The sequence below is a fragment of the Doryrhamphus excisus genome, chromosome 10, assembly GCF_030265055.1.
Source record: "Doryrhamphus excisus isolate RoL2022-K1 chromosome 10, RoL_Dexc_1.0, whole genome shotgun sequence".
Taxonomy (NCBI): Eukaryota; Metazoa; Chordata; class Actinopteri; order Syngnathiformes; family Syngnathidae; genus Doryrhamphus; species Doryrhamphus excisus.
This window is the reverse complement of record NC_080475.1, coordinates 10292742-10311626: the sequence shown is the minus strand read 5'-3', so window position 1 is coordinate 10311626 and position 18885 is coordinate 10292742. Positions and strand designations below refer to the sequence as shown.

General features: G+C 42.3%; 5 protein-coding genes across 6 annotated transcripts; 2 read left to right on the top strand and 3 right to left on the bottom strand.

The window, feature by feature from the left end:
* Positions 1-8: 8 nt before the first annotated feature.
* Positions 9-13070, bottom strand: LOC131137666 (gastrula zinc finger protein XlCGF57.1-like). Of its 2 annotated transcripts, none has more exons than XM_058085883.1 (2): positions 12926-13070; positions 9-1916 (listed from the first exon to the last, which is right to left on the bottom strand). In XM_058085883.1, the coding sequence occupies exon 2, from the start codon at positions 1863-1865 to the stop codon at positions 102-104; it is 1764 nt and encodes a 587-aa protein (XP_057941866.1). In that variant the 5' UTR covers positions 1866-1916; positions 12926-13070; the 3' UTR covers positions 9-101. The 2 variants fall into 2 exon arrangements, with proteins under 2 accessions (XP_057941866.1, XP_057941865.1); XM_058085882.1 differs by lacking the exon at positions 12926-13070 and adding an exon at positions 2757-3284.
* On the top strand, positions 2942-5846 carry LOC131137699 (zinc finger and SCAN domain-containing protein 2-like). Its single transcript, XM_058085937.1, has 2 exons — positions 2942-3400; positions 4347-5846. Exons 1-2 carry the CDS (start codon positions 3205-3207, stop codon positions 5351-5353), a joined length of 1203 nt encoding a protein of 400 aa, XP_057941920.1. The 5' UTR covers positions 2942-3204; the 3' UTR covers positions 5354-5846.
* Positions 6487-9662, top strand: LOC131137686 (zinc finger protein OZF-like). The gene is made up of 2 exons (XM_058085920.1): positions 6487-6907; positions 8109-9662. The coding sequence occupies exons 1-2, from the start codon at positions 6712-6714 to the stop codon at positions 9284-9286; spliced, it is 1374 nt and encodes a 457-aa protein (XP_057941903.1). The 5' UTR covers positions 6487-6711; the 3' UTR covers positions 9287-9662.
* Positions 10634-13073, bottom strand: LOC131137705 (gastrula zinc finger protein XlCGF8.2DB-like). Its single transcript, XM_058085951.1, has 2 exons — positions 12926-13073; positions 10634-12300 (listed from the first exon to the last, which is right to left on the bottom strand). The coding sequence occupies exon 2, from the start codon at positions 12280-12282 to the stop codon at positions 11236-11238; it is 1047 nt and encodes a 348-aa protein (XP_057941934.1). The 5' UTR covers positions 12283-12300; positions 12926-13073; the 3' UTR covers positions 10634-11235.
* Positions 13074-13675: 602 nt separating this feature from the next.
* On the bottom strand, positions 13676-18324 carry LOC131136818 (zinc finger protein ZFP2-like). The gene is made up of 3 exons (XM_058084079.1): positions 17884-18324; positions 16493-17167; positions 13676-15009 (listed from the first exon to the last, which is right to left on the bottom strand). Exons 1-3 carry the CDS (start codon positions 18077-18079, stop codon positions 13715-13717), a joined length of 2166 nt encoding a protein of 721 aa, XP_057940062.1. The 5' UTR covers positions 18080-18324; the 3' UTR covers positions 13676-13714.
* Positions 18325-18885: the final 561 nt, after the last annotated feature.

Here is an 18885-nt window from a genome sequence, read left to right as displayed (position 1 = left end):
TCGCTTTATTTACAGAATCCTTTGCCACACATCATACAAACAAAATGTTTCCCTTTCTTGGTTGCTCTTTTAAATGGTGACTTTCCATTTCACCCCTCACCTCAACCTGAACAGTGGGTGGGTTTCTCTTCAATGTGTGCTCTTGTGTGTCTGTCTAAATGACTTTGTTTGGAGAAACTTTTACCACACACCAAGCAAGGAAAAGGTTTCTCTCCAGTGTGTGTTCTTGTGTGTCTGATTAAATAACTTTTCCTTGAGAATGTTGTGCCGCATACTGTACAAGGAAACGGTTTCTCTCCGGTGTGCGTTCGCGTGTGTCTGTCCAAGTCGCTTTTTTTGGAGAACCTTTTACCACACACCAAGCAAGGACAAGGTTTCTCTCCAGTGTGTATTCTTGTGTGCACAACCAAATGTGACTTCTTTGCAAATTCTTTACCGCAAACCGAGCAGGAAAAGGGTTTCTCTCCAAGGTGTATTCTTGTGTGTCTGACTAAGTAACTTTTTCTCGAGAATGCTGTGCCACAGACTGCACACGGAAAAGGTTTCTCTCCGGTGTGTATTCTGGTGTGGAGTTCCAAATGGGACTTATATAGAAATCCTTTACCACAAATTGAGCAAAGAAAAGGTTTTTCTTCAGTGTGCAGTATCGTGTGTATTTTTAATTTACCTTTTTGAGAGAATCTTTTACCACACACTGTGCAAGGAAAGGGTTTCTCGCCAGTGTGTATCCTTGTGTGTATTTTTAAATGCGATTCATCGATGAAGCCTTTGCCACAAACTGCGCAGGAAAATGGGTTTTCTTCTGTGTGTATTCTCATGTGTCTTTTTAAATCTGCTTTGTGATAGAATCCTTTATCGCACACCGAGCAGGTGAAAGGTTTCTCTCCAGTGTGTATTTTCGTGTGCACTTTCAAATACGACCGCTGGGAGAAACCTTTATCGCACACTGAGCAGGTGAAAGATTTCTTACTGGTGTGTATTCTTGTGTGTCGGATTAAGTAACTTTTATTCAGGAATGTTGTGCCACACACTGTACATGGAAACGGTTTCTCTCCAGTGTGTACCCTTGTGTGTAGTTCCAAGTGCGACTTAGAAATGTACCTTTTGCCGCACACCGAGCAAAGAAAAGGTTTCTCTTCGGTGTGCAGATCTGTGTGTTTTTTTAATCTGCCTTTTTGAGAGAATCTTTTCCCGCACCGCATGCAAGGAAAAGGTTTCTCTCCAGTGTGTACCATTGTGTGTGTTTTCAAATGTGACTTGTCAATGAAGCCCTTCCCACATACAGAGCAGGAAAATGGTTTCTCTCTGGTGTGTCTTTTCGCGTGCACTTTCAAATATGACTGCCGGGAGAATCTTTTACCACAAATCGAGCAGTTGAAAGGTTTCTCTCCCGTGTGCCGTCTCATGTGCTTTGTCAGATTTCCCTTCTTCAGAAAAGTTTTGTCACATTGAGAGCATTTCCAGCACGTGTTGTCGGCGTGACACGTCTTATCAGCTTCAGAGTCATCATCACATGTGTCAGGAGGATGTAACGTCGTGTCGTCGCTGTCTGATAGCGGAGCTAAGAGTGCTCGTGATTCTCCGCAGCTGTCTCCTTCGTCTTCTGATGTCCCGTGTTGAGTCTGCTCTGCCTCTATCTTCTCCTCACTTTCAACTTCATCATCTTCGCTCTTCACAGTGACACCGACCACTTTGAACTCCTCCGGTCCTTCAAGATGGTCTCCCCCCTGACTGATACTGTGATCCTCCCCTTCCTCTTTAAGGTAGATAAGCTGCAGCCACTCTTCTTCCTCTTTCATTCTGGGGGATTGTGGCTCATGTTCTTCCTCTTTAACGTGTGCGGGCTGCGGTTCCTCCTGCTCCATCCTGGAGTTCCAATTCTGCTGCTCGAGGGGGACGATGTCGGACACCGACGTCTGCAGGACACAAGAAGACAACCAGCTTTGGAAGAGTGACGCCAATTCGTTCATTTTCACTGCAGACTGATATGAATGGAACTTATTCCACTCTGGTTCCACTAGGTTAATTGGCCACTCCAAATTGTCCATAGGTATGAATGTGAGTGTGAATGGTTGTTTGTCTATATGTGCCCTGTGATTGGCTGGTACCCCACCTCTTGCTCAAAGACAGCTGGGATAGGCTCCAGCATACCTGTGACCCTAGTGAGGATAGGCGGTATAGAAAATGGATGGATGGGCTAGCATGCTGGTCCCATGTAAACCTTTAAGTTTTTCACATATTGTTTCATTGGATTTCATGATTTTTCCCCACCAATCATTTACAATAGCTTCCACGCCATGTGACCTTTGACCTCCAAACCACTTTATATTAATTAGACTCGCCTGCTGTTACCACGCACACCTTTTTGTTTTTCAAAAATTGTTTCATGGGATTTTATATGAAGTTTTCACACCAATCACTTTCAATATCTTCAAGGTCATGTGACCTTTGACCGCCAAACCACTTTATATCATTGGTCCTCACTGCACATCTGTAGAATGAGGTCAGGACAGAGCTCCCAAGTCCGGCACGCCTGACAATATTTATCCGTCCATATAAAATAATGAATGATGGAACATGTAACAAAGTCACGTGACTATAATAAATAGAACTGAAAAATACCAGTCTAATCACGCTAGTATTATCCGACACAGTACACTACCCCTTGAGATTGACTCACGGGGAAAAGCTTTTTTTAGTAGTGTTAATGAACAAATAAGAAGCTTACAGCATGTGAATGTAAGAAAGAAACTCACCTGAGTCGGTGTACATCACATATTGTTCACACAATCGCCTCAATCGATTATGTCTGCTTAGCGACGTGTTGCTAACTTCCGGGAGTCTTTGTTAGCAAGCTAAGCTAGCCCGAGAAGCTCCGAAGGCTACCCGGAATACATTTACAAAGGTGACGGTTGGTGTGCGCATGCGCCTGAAAGCGTCTTCATTGACGTCACTTTTTTGGATGCCAGACACTCCAAAGCGTAAGAAAGCTACACCCAACAAGAATTTTAGCGGTCAGCGAAAAATTGGTTGCACTGTGCTGCAGTGAAATGCGTCCGAGAGGAAACGGCAGTTAGGCTGAAATAATGTTCTGAACCGTTTTCGGCTAGCGAAGCTTGTCGCTGCGAACAAAGACACCCGGAAGTTAGCGACCCACCGCTAAGCTTTAGCAGATCTCAAAGCGTAAAGTGTGGTTGTGTGAAAATGTGTAAAGTCCAAATGCTGAGAGCGTTAGTGAATCGGCGGCTAACCGCGGCTGTTGAAGAAATATTTGTCGTGTTGGAAAGAACGATAGCGGAGTACGAGGAGGAACTTAGTCGAACAAAAGACGAGAACGAGCGACAACGTCAACTACTGGACGCTGTTTTCAAGCATCCTCACGTTATGTTACACAGAGCAGGTTAGTTTCATGTTTACTCTCACTTGTTTATAAGCATTCTGTTTGTTCCTTAACACCACTCATAAAACGCTTTTCTTAGTGAAGGTCCATTTTATCATGTATTCCTCATAGCAGCCTTTGTAACCTGCGATATTTTCTGTTCTATTTCGTATTTCTATTCGTTAATAGTCAATTTTGTGCAATTTTAGTGGGGGTTTTTGTACATCGTGGGAACGGTGTCACAGGTTGAGCTCGGCCCTTTTAAGAAGAACAGCATCATGGGAAATTGAGTGTTATATAGTTGTGTCCTTTAGCGCGAGGCGGCTGTCGCTCTCCCTCTTCCGTCTGCGCCGCCCATTTTTCCTGCGTCCTGATTGGCTGTAGACCACTGTCAATCAATCTCCTGTTGCTGTCGTCGTTAGAAAACTAGCTAACCGTGTGAGCTGCTTGCTAATCGCCAATAAGCAGAGTTAAGAGCTAACCGGGAACTTTATTTCATATTTTGTGCTTCTGTTATATATATAAGGTTATATTTAACGTTTTCTACATTTATTTCAAAAAGAAAATGGGCAATTTTATTTTAAAAGCTACGTATATATTAAACATGCATCATTTGCTATGACTTTGTCTAAACTCACTTTGTGTAAAAAATAACAATAATACTTTTGGAATATATATCGTATATCGATATTCAACTTAAATACAGGGTGTTTTAAATAATGTATACACTTGCTGCAACGGTCTGTATTAAAGAAGACCTTGTGGCATTTATTTTTCATCCTTTGTCAGTGTCAATATATTCCTATTATATGGTAGTACCATAGTTGTATGGTGTACGAGTATGAGGGACACTGGTGAGATCGTCAGGGACACCGTCAGAACATACGCTGGTGCAGGACAACGCCCCACTTGATGGCGCAAAGGTGGACTTTTCTAAAGCATGTCTTTGTCATCCTGTGTCCCGCAGATGTTAGTGAAGAAGGCCTACACACTGAACAGCCGGATGGGGCCTCCAAGATGAAGCAGGAGGAGCCAAAGTGCCCCCGCGTTGAGGAAAAAGTGGAGCCGCAGTGCCTCCACATTAAAGAGGAAGAGGAGGATCACAGCATCAATCAGGAGGGAGAACATCTTGATGAACTGGAGGGGTTGACGGTGATCGGCGTCGATGTGAAGAGTGAGGATGATGAAAGTGAGGAGAAGAGAGAGGTGGAGCCTCCAAGCAGCAGCTCAACTCAACACACGACAACAGAAGCTGATGGAGACCCCTGTGAAGGATCACAAGACGACAACGTCTTCGCTCCACTATCCGATGGCGACGACGCCACACCGCACCACACTGAGACGGATGATGAAGACTCGACAGCTGATATGACACGTTGCACTGACAACACATGCTGGAAATGCTCTCAGTGCGACAAAACCTTTGTTGCCAAGAGAAATCTTATCAGACACCGGAGACGTCACACGGGAGAGAAACCTTTAACCTGCTCCGTTTGTGGTAAAATATTCTCTAAGCAATCAGATTTGAAAGTGCACACAAGAGTACACACTGGTGAGAAACCATTTCCCTGCTCGCTCTGTGGTAAAAGGTTCTCTATTAAAGGTAATTTAATAGCACACACAAGAATACACACGGGGGAGAAACCGTTTGCCTGCTCGCTTTGTGGTAAAAGATTCTCTATTAAATGTCATTTAAAAACACACGCAAAAGTGCACACTGGAGAGAAACCTTTTGCCTGCTCACTCTGTGGTAAAAGGTTCTCTATTGAATCTCATTTAAAAAGACACTCAAAAGTACACACTGGAGAGAAACCTTTTGCCTGCTTACTTTGTGGTAAAACATTCTCTATTAAATATTATTTAAAAAGACACACCAGATTACACACTGGGGAGAAACCTTTTGATTGCTCGCTTTGTGGTAAACGATTTTGTACTAAAAGTTATTTACAAAAACACGCAAGGATACACACTTAAGGCCCTGTAATTTCCACATTTCCAACGGAACTGCAGAATCGGCCGATTAAAACTGAATCTACTGTTAAATGTTTAATCTCGCAGATTTTTATGTAGTGAGCTAGAAATTATGTAAGTGTGAGGAGAAAGAAAGTTTCTGTGGGGAAATATGCATGTACGGCTAACTTAGTTTGCACTGGCCAGCATAGTTTAGCAGAGCATGCTAGTGTGTGTGTGACACTCAGGTGGTATGAGCTGTTTTCTACTTTTAAAAATAACGTGTTGGCTTTCTGGCTGTTTTTTTCCACTACAAATATTTCTTGAGTGACTGTAATAAAGTGTGCTGTTTTGTCGTTCAATATTAAAAACCTATGTATTTGTCAAGTTGTTACACTTCAATGCCACCAGATGGCGCTACTGTTAGGCATCTGTGAACTATGTCTTTTGAGTTGAGGAGCCGTCTGTTGTGCTGGTGCCACGCTGGGGACTAAATGTTTGCCTCCCGCTATGAAATAAAGACACAAAACTAAAGATAAGGTTCTCTCTTTTTACTTGAAATAGGAAGATATGACAAAAAACGTTATTCTAGGACGTAGGGCTCAGTTGCTATGGAGTTAGTGTCAAGTCATCGAGAGGACGCTGTAAAACGCATGCGCACAACAACAAGCGACACTGAAAGGCAGTTTTATTCAAGTGATTATTCTCAGTGAACTTTGAAGCTAGCTTGTTATCTGCTGGCAAAGAAAACCGGAAGTTAACAAATCACGACGCAGAGCTCACATGTGAGCGTAAAAGTGTTGTGATTAGCTTGTGAGAGTTTGTTTATATTCACATATACGTGTGTTATTTTCCGCAAGGCGGCGGCCATTTTGGACAGACTACAATTAGTATCACTACGCACCCACACAGTCCGGTCAGGGGCAGGCAGTCCTTTTACTCCGCAAGGATAAATAGATCTATAGGCTACATTTCCTCAAACTTATTGAGGCCGACCGAAAATCGTGCTCCATGGCCTGGTCTTCCGCGTTCAGTTTTTTATGTCTAGTGTCTGTCACATGTACGAACACTTTCATACATGATACTTCAATAATGGTAAGGAGTCTGCGTCAAGTCATCCAGGAAGCTACATCACCGATGACGCCGAATGGCGCATGCGCATGCGCATACTGGTTGCCACCTTTGAAAGTATTTTCCGGGTATTCTTCGGAGAATATGACCCAGACAGACGTTGAGCGACAGTTTTATTCGTGTCAGTCTCGGTGAACTTTGACGTTTCCCAGTCTACTTTAGCTTAGCTTGCTAGCTAACAACAAAGAGACCCGGAAGTGATGAACAGATAGATCGCTAAGCGGAGGTTAAAGTGTTGCTGTAGTCCGAAAATGTGTAAAGTCCAAATGCTGAGAGCGTTGGTGAATCAGCGGCTCACTGCGGCTGTCGAGGAAATATTTGTAGTGTTGGAAAGAACGATAGCAGAGTACGAGGAGGAACTTTGTCGAAAAAAAGAGGAGAATGAGCGACAACGTCAACTGCTGGAGGCTGTGTTCAAGGAGCCTCAGGTTGTCTTACACAAAGCAGGTTAGTTTCATTCTTACGTGTTTTTCTTTTGCCTATTAACACCAGCCATGAAAAGCTTGTTCTTCGGGAAGGTCTGCTTTCATTATGTACACCAATCAGAGGCTTTTACAACACAAACACACACACAGTCAGTTGCGCAATACTTGAAGACTCATGGAAAAATACCGGGAAACACAATATATATGCTGATGTTATCATCATATATCATACATATTATTATGAAGTTGAGTTCAAATACACGCAGCTCACTAGAAGAGCCTTAATTCTGGGCCCTTTCTTCAGTTTTCCTCATTGTTGGTAAAGATAGTATTGCCCTAAATAGCCCTTACAGTTGTAACATTTTTCTGGGAAAGTTTCTGTGAGTTTCTGAAAATGGCTTCCGAGGTGCTAAAATCTGACACTGGCACCTTGACGCTGAAAATTACTACTCTCAGAGAACAATGATATTGCTGTCACAAGACCAGACGGTCTGCATTGTTCTTGGTGTTTTACTCCAAAGTAACGTATTTAACGTCATTCCACTTTCACACAGAAGACGACAACGGACATTATGCCCTCATCAAGCATAACGACTATCGTACCGCACATTGAGAGAGCAAAACCCACTCTTATCTGGGCATGCCTGTACATGTACCTGTACATGGTTCTCAACTGGTTTGGTTCCTAGACTCACCATCACTTTTCAATTGTGTCGCAGGCACGACAGTAGTCCCTTGTTTGTTGTGTTTAATTGGTTCCAGACACGACTATGATGGGTAAATTTCTATAGTTACGGCATAGAAAATCTGTTTATCACCTTCCAAAATAGGAAAGGACATAAATAAGAACAGGAAGTGACAGCGGGGGTTCAGTGTTGAGTTTTAGCCCGGAGTCTGTGTTATTATTATGATTATGATGTCATTATCATACATGCAACGTGCGGGTATTCGTTAACTCCGAGTGCAAGGCGTCTTTATGTGCACTTTTTTGTGCACAGATTTCGGCACTGATTTGATGTCCTCATTAACTTGCTAATGCATGCAGGAAGTGCAAGTCAGCTCCGTTGCCCCTCTTTGCGAACTAAAGCAGTCTCAAGTCTCAGCTTTTCTTATTAATCACAGCTGCAAAATAACCCACCATGGAGCCAAGCACAGTTGTACGGATGTCTAAAATGAACTAAACTAAAAACTTTACTGACACATGTTCAACATTTGTCCTGCAGACGTCAGTGAAGGACATCTTCCCCATGAGCAGACGGAGTGGAGCTCCAGGATGGAGCAGGAGGAGCCACAGCCCCTCAACATTAAAGAAGAAGATGAGGATCACAGCATCCCTCAGGGGGGAGAGCGTTTCAAAGGACTGGAGGAGTTCCCAGTGATTGTCGTCACTGTAAAGAGTGAAGATAATGAAGGTGAAAGTGAGGAGAAGAGAGAAGCGGAGCCTCCAGGCTGCAGCTCGACTCAACACATAACAGAAGCCGATGGAGACCACTGTGGACGATCACCAGCACACAACCTCTTAGCTCCGCTATCTGATAGCGACGACACAACGTCACACTCTCCTGACACGGATGATGACGACTCTAAAGCCGATATGACACGTCACGATGACAACACACGCTGTAAGTGCTCGCACTGTGACAAAACCTTTGTTGACAAGGGAAATCTGATCAAACACATGAGATATCACACGGGAGACAAACGCTTTGCCTGCTCAGTTTGTGGTAAAAGATTCTACCAGCGGTCACATTTGAAAGTACACACACGAGTACACACTGGAGAGAAACCTTTTCCTTGCACGGTTTGCGGTAAAGGATTCAATCAAAAAGCTGAGTTGGCGAGACACACGCGAACACACACTGGAGAAGAGAAACCATTTGCTTGCATGGTTTGTGGGAAAAGATTCAACCAAAACGTGGAACTAGTAAGACACACAAGAACACACACTGGAGATAAACCTTTTCCTTGCACGGTGTGCGATAAGAGTTTCTATCAAAAAGGCGACTTGAATAGACACACAAGAATACACACTGGAGAGAAACCATTTTCTTGCACATTTTGCGGCAAAAGCTTCTCTCAGAAGATATATTTAATAGGACACACGAGAACACACACGGGAGAGAAACCCTTCCCTTGCACAGTGTGTGAGAAAAGATTCTCTCAAAAAGGCGACTTAAATAGACACACGAGAATACACACCGGAGAGAAACCATTTCCTTGCACATTTTGTGGTAAGAGTTTCACCAAGAAGATATTTCTGATCAGACACGCAAGAACACACACGAGAGAAAAAAAACTTTCTTGTTCAATATGCGGCGAGCAATTCGCAAGTGGTACAAACTTGACTGAACACGTAAGAATCCACACTGGGGAGAAACATCAACATTCAGCAGCTCCATGATTGGATCACGAAGACCCCAAAGAGGCAACCTGTGGTCTTCTTGTCAACTCCATGCTTGTTGGAAAACGATGCTATATTCGCACTTTGGACACAACCTGCCAGCAGTTTAGACATGAGTGGGGGAACGGTACATTTACACTTTCCAAGCTGTACACGGACTATTATAGTATTTTCTTTTGTATTGTCCCATGAAAATACATGGAATATTTACAGAAAAGTATGGCAACGGTCACATTATTGTCAAGATTGCGAATGAGCATGTCTGAATTGAATTATTTTATAATGTATAATTCTATTGATAATAGAAATTAGACAGGTTACGTCCATGGTTCCACTCAGTGACCGACTTTTTGTGTGTTGTGATTGACTTTTGTCAATAAAGTATTTTATTTCTTTTAGTTTGCTATCATTTTTTGTCACACCACAAACATTTATTGACTATAATAAAGTGTGATGTTTTGTCTCTCTCGAATTCGCAAAACAAAGGGTCCTAAAATGACAAAAAATACTGCGACATTTATGAAGTGGCTGCTTTATGACGTTTCAAAGCGCATGCGCACACCAGCCAATACTTGGAAGCAGGAAGCACAGATTCCGGAAACGTTCGGAATAAACCCAATTGGCAAATGTTAAAAATAGATACTTATTGTGGGCGACTAAGTGATTCGTTGACAATGAGAGGCAATTTTATTAATGTCAGTTTTAACTCGTCTCAGTGAACTTCGAATCTTCTCAGGCTAGCGTAGCTTCCTAGTTGAAGTATGCCCAGTTTGTAGTGACGTCACTATGACGTTCTATAGTGCATGCGCATACCAGCCGCCATTTCCGAAACAGTATTCCGGCCAAATGGATAATTATTTAAAAATATTTAAAAATATTCAATCTGAACAATGCAGGATGAAGTGACGGTGAGAGGCAATTTTAGTCGTGTCAGGCTAACTCGTCTCAGTCGTGAACTTTGACGCTTCTCAAGCTAGCTTAAATTGCCAGCTTACCAACATGGACACCCGAAAGTTAGCAACACAAGTTTTTAAGTGAAGCTCGAAGATGCTTCATTAGCTCAATTCTTCATCTCGCGTTTTAATTAGCTTTTCATTTCAAGGAAGGAAACTGTCCTCTCCCTTCAGACAAGCTTTAATTCATAACGTAGTAGGAAAACAGAGCAGTTGAGCACAAAAAGCTTAGCATGGCTAGCTCGCCCTTCTCACTTCCGCCTTTACTTCGCCCCCTTCACGTGCCCACCGCCAAAGGTCACACAAGTCTTCACTTTTCATCGTTGTCAAAGTTATGAGTTTTTATTCCTATGAGAATTAAGTCAGAAATGGACGACTTTATTTGTAATATTACGACTTTTTTCTCTGGTAAATTTACAACTTTATTCCCGTAATATTGCAGCTTTTTTGTGTTAAATTTACGACTTTTGGCTTGAAATCTTAGGGTTAGGGTTAAAGGTATTAAAAGTACATTTTTAAAAATTATCCTCATTATAAAAAGCATGTAACTTCTCCTAGAAGTGGGGTGGGGAAAAAATAAAAAGTACATAAAATAATAAACATTCATTAATAATAGTTTGTTCCAGGTTTCACCACTAGATGGCAGTATAAGCATGATCATGCTCTCTCTATGGAGATTTCAATGTACGTTTGACTTAACCGTCTTTGTCCTTGTAAATGAATGAAAACAGGTTGAACAAATTCCAAATGTTGTCTTTCTTATTGCGTATTCATCACCACACATTTATACAGTGCAGAGTCCCATCAATCCATCAATACAGCATACGTAGGACATTTATGGAGCACATGTTTCCCTTACAGTGTTCTTTGCCTTCTAGTTTCTCCCCAGTTTGCCCTCTGAAGTGTTCAGTTGCGTTGCAATGAAGCGCTGACCACACACTGAACACCGACTGCGTCCCTGTGTGAACTTTTTGTGTGAACTTTCCTTCGGAGGACTCAGGGAAAAGGTTTCTCTCCGGTGTGCACTCTCACGTGTCTGTTTAAATACTTTTTTTGGTAAAACCTTTCATCGCACACGGAGCAGTGGAAAGGTTTCTCCCCGGTGTGTAACCTCATGTGCACGTCCAAGTGCGCCTTTACGGTGAACACTTTTGCGCAAACTGAGCAGTGAAAAGGTTTCTCTCCAGTGTGTACTCTTGTGTGTCTTTTCAAATCGTTTTGTTGAAAGAATCTTTTACCGCACACCGTGCAAGGAAAAGGTTTCTCTCCGGTGTGTTTTTTGGTGTGCTTCTGTAAATCGCCTTTATGGTAGAAAGTTTTATCACAAACTGTGCACGGGAAAGGTTTCTCTCCTGTGTGTACTTTGGTGTGTCTTTTTAAATTTCCTTTGAGGTGGAACGTCTTACCGCAGACTGTGCAAGAAAAAGGTTTCTCTCCATTGTGTATTGACGTGTGTCTTTTTAAATTACCTTTGAGGTAGAATGTTTTACCACAAACTGTGCATAGGAAAGGTTTCTCTCCAGTGTGTATTCTGGCATGGACTTTCAAATTTGACTTCTTAATGAATCTTTTGCCACAAACTGAGCATGAAAAGGGTTTCTCTCCTGTGTGTATTCTCATGTGTTTCTTCAGATTGCCCTTGCTGACAAAGGTTTTGTCGCACTGAGAGCATTTCCAGCGTGTGTTGTCGGTGTGACGTGTCATATCAACTTCGGAGTCGTCATCATCCGTGTCGGGAGAGTGTGATGTCGTGTCATCGCTCTCTGACAGCGGAGCTAAGAGGTTATGTGCCGGTGATCCTCCACGGCGGTCTCCATCGGCTTCCGTTGTCGTGTGTTGAGCTGAGCTGCTGCTGCTGCTTGGAGGCTCAGCCTCATCTTCACTCTTCACACGGACAACAATCACGGGGAACTCCTCCAGTCCTTCCAGATGCTCCCCATCCTGACTGATGCCGTGCTCCTCCTCTTCCTCTTTAATGAGGTGCTGCCGTGGATCCTCCTCTTCCTCTTTAATGTGGGGGGGCTGTGAATCCTCCTCTTCCATCCTGGAGTTCCACTCCTGCTGCTCAGGGGGAAGATTTTTTGTCATGAAAACATGACTTTTTTCCCTAATATGTTGACTTTTAAAAAGCGTTCTTGTGTCAATTTTACTTGTAATTATGACTTTAATTTTTCTAGTATGTATTTGTATTTTCCAAATTAGTTTAAACAAATTAGTTGTTTGGTTTTTCAAAATACTTTATGAAAAACACTTTACTTTAGAAAGTTGTGTTTTGTCTTTAACATTTCGATGTCATGCTGATAAAATGACAGTTTTCCTCCTCATATTCCTCACGTTATTCTTTGAAATTAATTTTTATGTTTAAGTTTTTCTCTTAATAGCTGACTTCATCCTGTAATTTTGCGAAATAACGAAAGTTAAATGATTAAAAGAGAAGATTTATATGAGAATAAAATCGTAATATGATCAACAATAGTTGGAAAAAAGTCGTAATATTATGACAAACAAAACAAAAACATTGTAATGTCGAGAGAATAAAGTCAAAACATTAATTTACAAGAACATTTCCAAGAAAGTTGAAACTGTCTGAACTTGAAAAAAGTCCATATGGTATCGATCTGACAGCGACACGTTCCCTCGGTTTACGAATAGCGTTAATGAACAAATAGAATAGAATGAAACTGACCTGCTCTGTGCAGGAATCCAACCGCGTCCAGTAGTCGACGTTGTCGCTCGGTCTCCTCTTTTGTCCTGGAAAGTTACCCCAGGTTCTTTCTCTCACTGCAAGTATTTCTTCAACAGTAAGTCGCTGATTCTCCACTTAACTTGATTCACTTGATCTCTGCTTGCAGCGATGTGTTGCTAACTTTAGGGTCTCTTTGTTAGCAGCTAGCAAGCAAAGCTAGCTTCGAGAAGCTTCTGCGTTCACTGCGACGAGTTTATCCCGACAGTAATGGAACTGTCTGTCGCCGTTGCTTAATACCCACGCCGTCCACATTCAATATCTTTAAGAATTAATAATTATACATTGTGTTTTTCTTCAGAACGCTACGCAGGATATATTTCCGAAGGTGGCCGCCATTGTGCGCATGCGCTGTGCAAGATCACAGTGACGATCACAGTGACGTCACTTTTACAACATCCGGTAAGAAAGCTTCCATTTCCCCACCGTTTTATGACCGTCACTCCATATATGATGTGTATTGTTAGAAATAGCAAAAGAACTTTCAAAACTTTATTGACAAAATTTTGCTCTGTCAAGTGTTCATTTTTCATTTTCTGTCTGAAATATCTGAAATATGTCAATTTTATGATACACTTATGTACTTTGGAAGGATAAATGACACACACACACACATATATATATATATATATATTTTATATATACACATACATACATACATACATACATATACATAAACACAATTATGTTGTTGTTGTGTACTTTCCGAGAGAAACTTTTCACACAAATGGCTCAGGATAAAGATTTCCCTCCGTTGTGTACTCTTGTGTGTCTCTTCAAACTACTTTTTAGGTCGAATGTTTTGCCACAGACTGTGCAAGAAAAAGGTTTCTCCCCAGTGTGTATCACTGCGTGTCTTTTCAAATTAGCTTTCTGGTAGAATGTTTTCCCACAAACCGTGCAAGGAAAAGGTTTCTCGCCAGTGTGTACCCTTGTGTGTCTTTTCAAAAGATTTTGTTGAGAGAATCTTTTACCACAATCTGTGCAAGGAAACGGTTTCTCTCCAGTGTGTATTGCTGTGTGTCTTTTTAAATTACCTTTGAGGTAAAAGGTTTTACCACAAACCGTGCAAGGAAATGGTTTCTCACCGGTGTGCATTTTGGTGTGCGCTTTCAAATGTGACCGACGAGAGAATTGTTTACCGCACACAGTGCAAGGAAAAGGTTTCTCTCCGGTGTGTATTGCTGTGTGTTTTTTTAAATTACCCTTTAGGTAGAACGTTTTACCGCACACTGCACAAGGAAAAGGTTTCTCCCCAGTGTGTATTCGTGTGTGGACTTTCAAATTCGACTTCTTAATGAATCTTTTACCACAAACTGTGCAGGAAAAAGGTTTCTCTCCAGAGTGAATGGTCGCATGTTTTTTTAAGTCAGATTTTTGATAGAATCTTTTACCACACACCGAGCAAAGAAAAGGTTTCTCTCCGGTGTGTATTCTTGTGTGTTCTTTCAGATACGACTTAGCGCTGAACCTTTTACCGCAAACTGAGCAGGCGAAAGGTTTCTCTCCAGTGTGTATACCAACATGCCTTTTCAGATTTCTCCGGCTGACAAAAGTTTTCTCACACTGAGCGCACTTAAAGCGCGTGTCGGCATCGTGACGTGTCGTATCAGCTTCAGAGTCATCCTTATCTGTGTCGGGAGAGTGCGACGTCGTGTCGTCACTATCTGATAGCGGGGCTAATAGTGCCTGTGATCCTCCGCAGTGGTGTCCGTCAGTTTCTGATGTCATGTGGTGAGCTGAGCTGCTGCTTGGAGGCTCCGCCTCTCTCTTCTTCTCCTCACTTTCATCTTCACTCTTCACAGGGACAATAATCACTGGGAACTCTTCCAGTCCTTCAAGATGGTCTTCCTTCTGATTGATGCTGTGATACTCCTCTTCCTCTTTAATGTGGGCGGGCTGTGGCTCCCCCGCTTCCTCTTTAATATGGAGATGTTGTGACTCCCCCTCTTCCTCTTTAATGTGAGGATGCTGTGGCTCCTCCTGTTCCATGCTGGAGTTCCACTCCTGCTGTCCTGCTGGATGTTCTGCAAGACACAAAAAGACATGTTTTAGAAGAGTCCAGGTTTGCTCCGTCACATCCGTAGTGCATCTCGTCTTCTTCTCCTTTCGATGGTAAATAATTGGATCTTATACTAAGCTCTCAAACTAGTCTGGCTGATGTGTGATGTTGAACAAAAACACAACACTGAAAAATATACATCTCATCACGATTGTATCTTGAGATCGATTCACGAAGAAAAGCTTCATCAGGAGTCGTGTTACTGCACAAATATTAAGTAAACATGTCACTAACCCGCACTGCGTAACACAACCAACTCGAGAATCGGAAGTCGTTGACGTTGTCGCTCGTTCCTTTCTTTTCTTCGAGAAAGTTCCTCCTCGGCCTCCACTATCGTTGTTTCTCACACTACAAACATTCAAACAGCCGCGTTTAGAAACCGCATACACACTTTGACACGATCGCCAGCCACGTTTTTTGTCTGCTTAGCGATGTGTTGATAACTTCCTGGTCTCTTTGTTAGCAGATAGCACGCTAAGCTAGCTTGGGAAGCTTCCAAGTTCGCTACTACAAAAGTAAATCATCAGTAAGGTAAAAGTAAAGTAAAACTACAGTGGCCTCTCATTGTCAGTTAAATCCACTAAGTATTAATTGTTTTTTTACTCCGAAAGCTAGCAAAAATATGTATATTTCCATTCGTGGTGGCTAGTGTGCGCATGCGCAACGGTGACGTACTGCAAAGCGTTGACAGGCCACACCCCATGAGAATGTTTTCATTCCACAACCGGTCACAAAACAAGTCAGTCGTTTACAGTTTCTTGTTTATATTAAATATGCTTAGCGAAGTGTTAGCTTCCGGGTCTCTTTGTTAGCAGCTAGGAAGCTAACCTACCGCTGGAAGCTTCAAAATGTGTATCTGGACATGAAATACCCCTTGTTGTCACGTTATCTCTTTGTCGGTTGTGTTTTTATGAGGTGGTGGTCGCTGTGCGCATGCGCCATGTAACGCACCAGAGACGTCACTTTGTGGGTGGCTTCCGTCTCACACACACACACACACAGCAAAGCATCGTAACATTACATCCCATGATAATATTTTATTTCATAAGCAGTAATACAGGAACTCAACACATTTGTAATGAAATCAAAACTTTATTGACAGAAGTTTGTCTCAACCAGGCACTTCCTGCTGCTCATCAGCTCATTCCTTTCAGCAGAACTGCTTTTGAACGTCTCGTGTGGATGTAGAATCTCTATTGGGTTGAGGTCTGGGCTCCAAAAAGGCGCACATTCTCACATGATATTATGTCAATGTCGCTTCCGGCACGCAACCCTGGGCCACGAGTCAGCCCCTTATGTGTTCCTTTTCTTAAGGGTCAATGGCACATGATAAAACAAACGTCTTACATCATCTTCTTTTATAATCAAGCTGGGTGCGTCCTTTAAATGTGTCCTCTCGTGTTCGGTCAAGTTTGTGAACAGCTGAGGAAACAGCTTTCAAGAAAAGTTATTTCCTCGAGTGTGCGTTCTTGTGTGTCCCATCAAAGTTATTTTCTGAGAGAAACCTTTACCGCAAACCGCGCAGCAAAAAGGTTTCTCCCCAGTGTGTGTTCTCATGTGTCCCTTCAAAGATATCTTCTGAGAGAAACTTTTACCGCAAACTGAGCAGGAAAAAGGTTTCTCTCCCGTGTGTGTTCTTGTGTGAGTTTTCAAATGTGACCGCTGAGAGAATCTTCTGCCACAAATTAGGCAAGTGAAAGGTTTCTCCCCCGTGTGACGTCTCATGTGTACTTTCAGATTTCCCTTGGTTACAAAAGTTTTGTCACATTGAGAACATTTCCAGTGCGTGTTGTCGGCGTGACACGTCGTCGCAGCTTTAGGGTCGTCGTCGTCATCCGTGTCGGGAGAGTGTGACTCCGTGTCGTCGCTATCTGATAGCGGAGCTAAGAGGTTGTGATCTTGCGATCCTCCGCAGCGGTCTAAGTCAGCTTCTGACGAGTTGCTGCGCCTCCTCACGCCACCTCGACTTTTGTCATCATCATGTTGGCCGTCCACAGTGACAACAATCACGGGGAACTCCTCCACTCCTTCAAGATGCTCTTCTTCCTCTTTAATGTGGGTGGGCCGTTTCACCTTGGAGTTGCACTCCTGCTGCTTGGGGGGGAGATGTTCTTCACTGACGTCTGCAGGACGCAAAAAGGCAAAGACAGGCATTAGAAAATACTCATCTATATACACCATTCATTATTTGCACTCAAATTAATATATATTCCAGTGTCTGCAATACATATCTGCCCCTCTGCAATAGTATGTGTATATCTTGGATATCTTGTATATAACTTGTTAAACTGTCTTTTTTACTTTTACTTTTTGTATACTTTTTTAAACTTAACTATTGCACTTAAAGGAGAAGCTCTCCAATCTCGTTGTGCATATTGAATAATGACAATAAAGGCCATTCCATTCCAAGTGGAGCTTGTAGTATGCAGATACCTCACCGGAAGTCACGTGACTTCATGTATTTGTTTGGCTAAGGCTCTCAAAATAATGAAAATACATTAAAAACAAGCGCACTGCTTTTAACTTGTTACATGTATACGGTTTTAACATCATTTGCATTCTCTAAACATGACATATAGACACCGTTACGCTTCTATTATTCATTGTTTACAACACATTGCCCAAATCTTAGCTGCAGGGACTCGAGATGGTCGCTAGCGAGCTAACCAGTTAGCTTCGAATTTATTTCAATTCATTTCAATACGTTTGGAGTAATAATAGACAATAAACTACCACGAAACAGCAATCATTTATGAATTAATATCCGTGATAATCAAACCGATCACCGCTTTGCAGTAAAAAAGACTCAAAAAGATGCGAGAATACGAATAGAACTAACCCGATCTGTGTGGCACCACTTGACTCTTCTGGCAAACAGCGTCCAGTAGTTGACGTTGTCGCTCGTTCTCCTCTTTTGTTCGACAAAGTTCCTCCTCGTACTCCGCTATCGTTCTTTCCAACACGACAAATATTTCTTCAACAGCCGCGGTTAGTCGCTGATTCACCAACGCTCTCAGCATTTGGACTTTACACATTTTTACACAATCACAACACTTTACACTCACACTTGATCTCCGCTTAGTGATGTGTTGACAACTTCCGGGTTTCTTTGTTAGCCGCTCGTCAGCTAAATTAAAATAAGATGGACTGATAAGCTTCAATGTTTACTGAGACGTGTTTTTCGGACACATTTCCTTCAAAAAAAGTATCTCGCTGTCACTCAGTTACTTTGTATGAGGAGTTTTTCTCGCAAAGCCACCCGGAATATACTAAAGCGCAGGTGTGCGCATGCGCTACATGACGTTAACAGTAACGTCATTTTCCGGATGAAAATGACATTTCACAATAAAGTATTTGCTAAATGAATTCGTGTTTGAATTCATATACAACACAAAATAAACACCAGTCAACAAAAATAAATAAGACTAAAATATTTTTCATATTCGGACACCGAAAGTTGACATTTTCAAAGTAGCTCGGTTCAATTCTACCTGCAAGCGTTCTCAATGCAACACGGAGACCGGAACTCATCGGAAACACTCGGGCCATTTCGGTGCAACACTTTTTGTAACTGGTCCGGTCTTCAAAATAAAAGTACACCTGGAAACTATAACTCGGTTACATCACACATGTGCACCAGTGGCTTTTGATGCTAAAATGTATTTGGAGCCCAATTAAAAAATATTTTAGACGTGGCAAAACGAGACCTGTCATACACAGAAATGTTCCACAAAGACTGCTGTTTTCCAACACACCGTACAGTACCACTTCCGTGGTCCGCAGCATTGCCTTTAATGGCAACTATCAGTGTTCGTATATGACTGAATAGCACATTTTATAT

Coding starts and splice junctions, on each gene's coding strand:
- LOC131137666 (XM_058085883.1), bottom strand. CDS start 1,865: ATGGAGCAGGAGGAACCGCAGCCCGCACACGTTAAAGAGGAAGAACAT.
- LOC131137699 (XM_058085937.1), top strand. CDS start 3,205: ATGTGTAAAGTCCAAATGCTGAGAGCGTTAGTGAATCGGCGGCTAACC. Junction 3,401..4,346: donor CGTTATGTTACACAGAGCAG/GTTAGTTTCATG, acceptor TGTGTCCCGCAG/ATGTTAGTGAAGAAGGCCTA.
- LOC131137686 (XM_058085920.1), top strand. CDS start 6,712: ATGTGTAAAGTCCAAATGCTGAGAGCGTTGGTGAATCAGCGGCTCACT. Junction 6,908..8,108: donor GGTTGTCTTACACAAAGCAG/GTTAGTTTCATT, acceptor TTTGTCCTGCAG/ACGTCAGTGAAGGACATCTT.
- LOC131137705 (XM_058085951.1), bottom strand. CDS start 12,282: ATGGAAGAGGAGGATTCACAGCCCCCCCACATTAAAGAGGAAGAGGAG.
- LOC131136818 (XM_058084079.1), bottom strand. CDS start 18,079: ATGTGTAAAGTCCAAATGCTGAGAGCGTTGGTGAATCAGCGACTAACC. Junction 17,168..17,883: donor AGTGGTGCCACACAGATCGG/GTTAGTTCTATT, acceptor TGCGTCCTGCAG/ACGTCAGTGAAGAACATCTC. Junction 15,010..16,492: donor AACGCACACTCGAGGAAATA/ACTTTTCTTGAA, acceptor TGTGTCTTGCAG/AACATCCAGCAGGACAGCAG.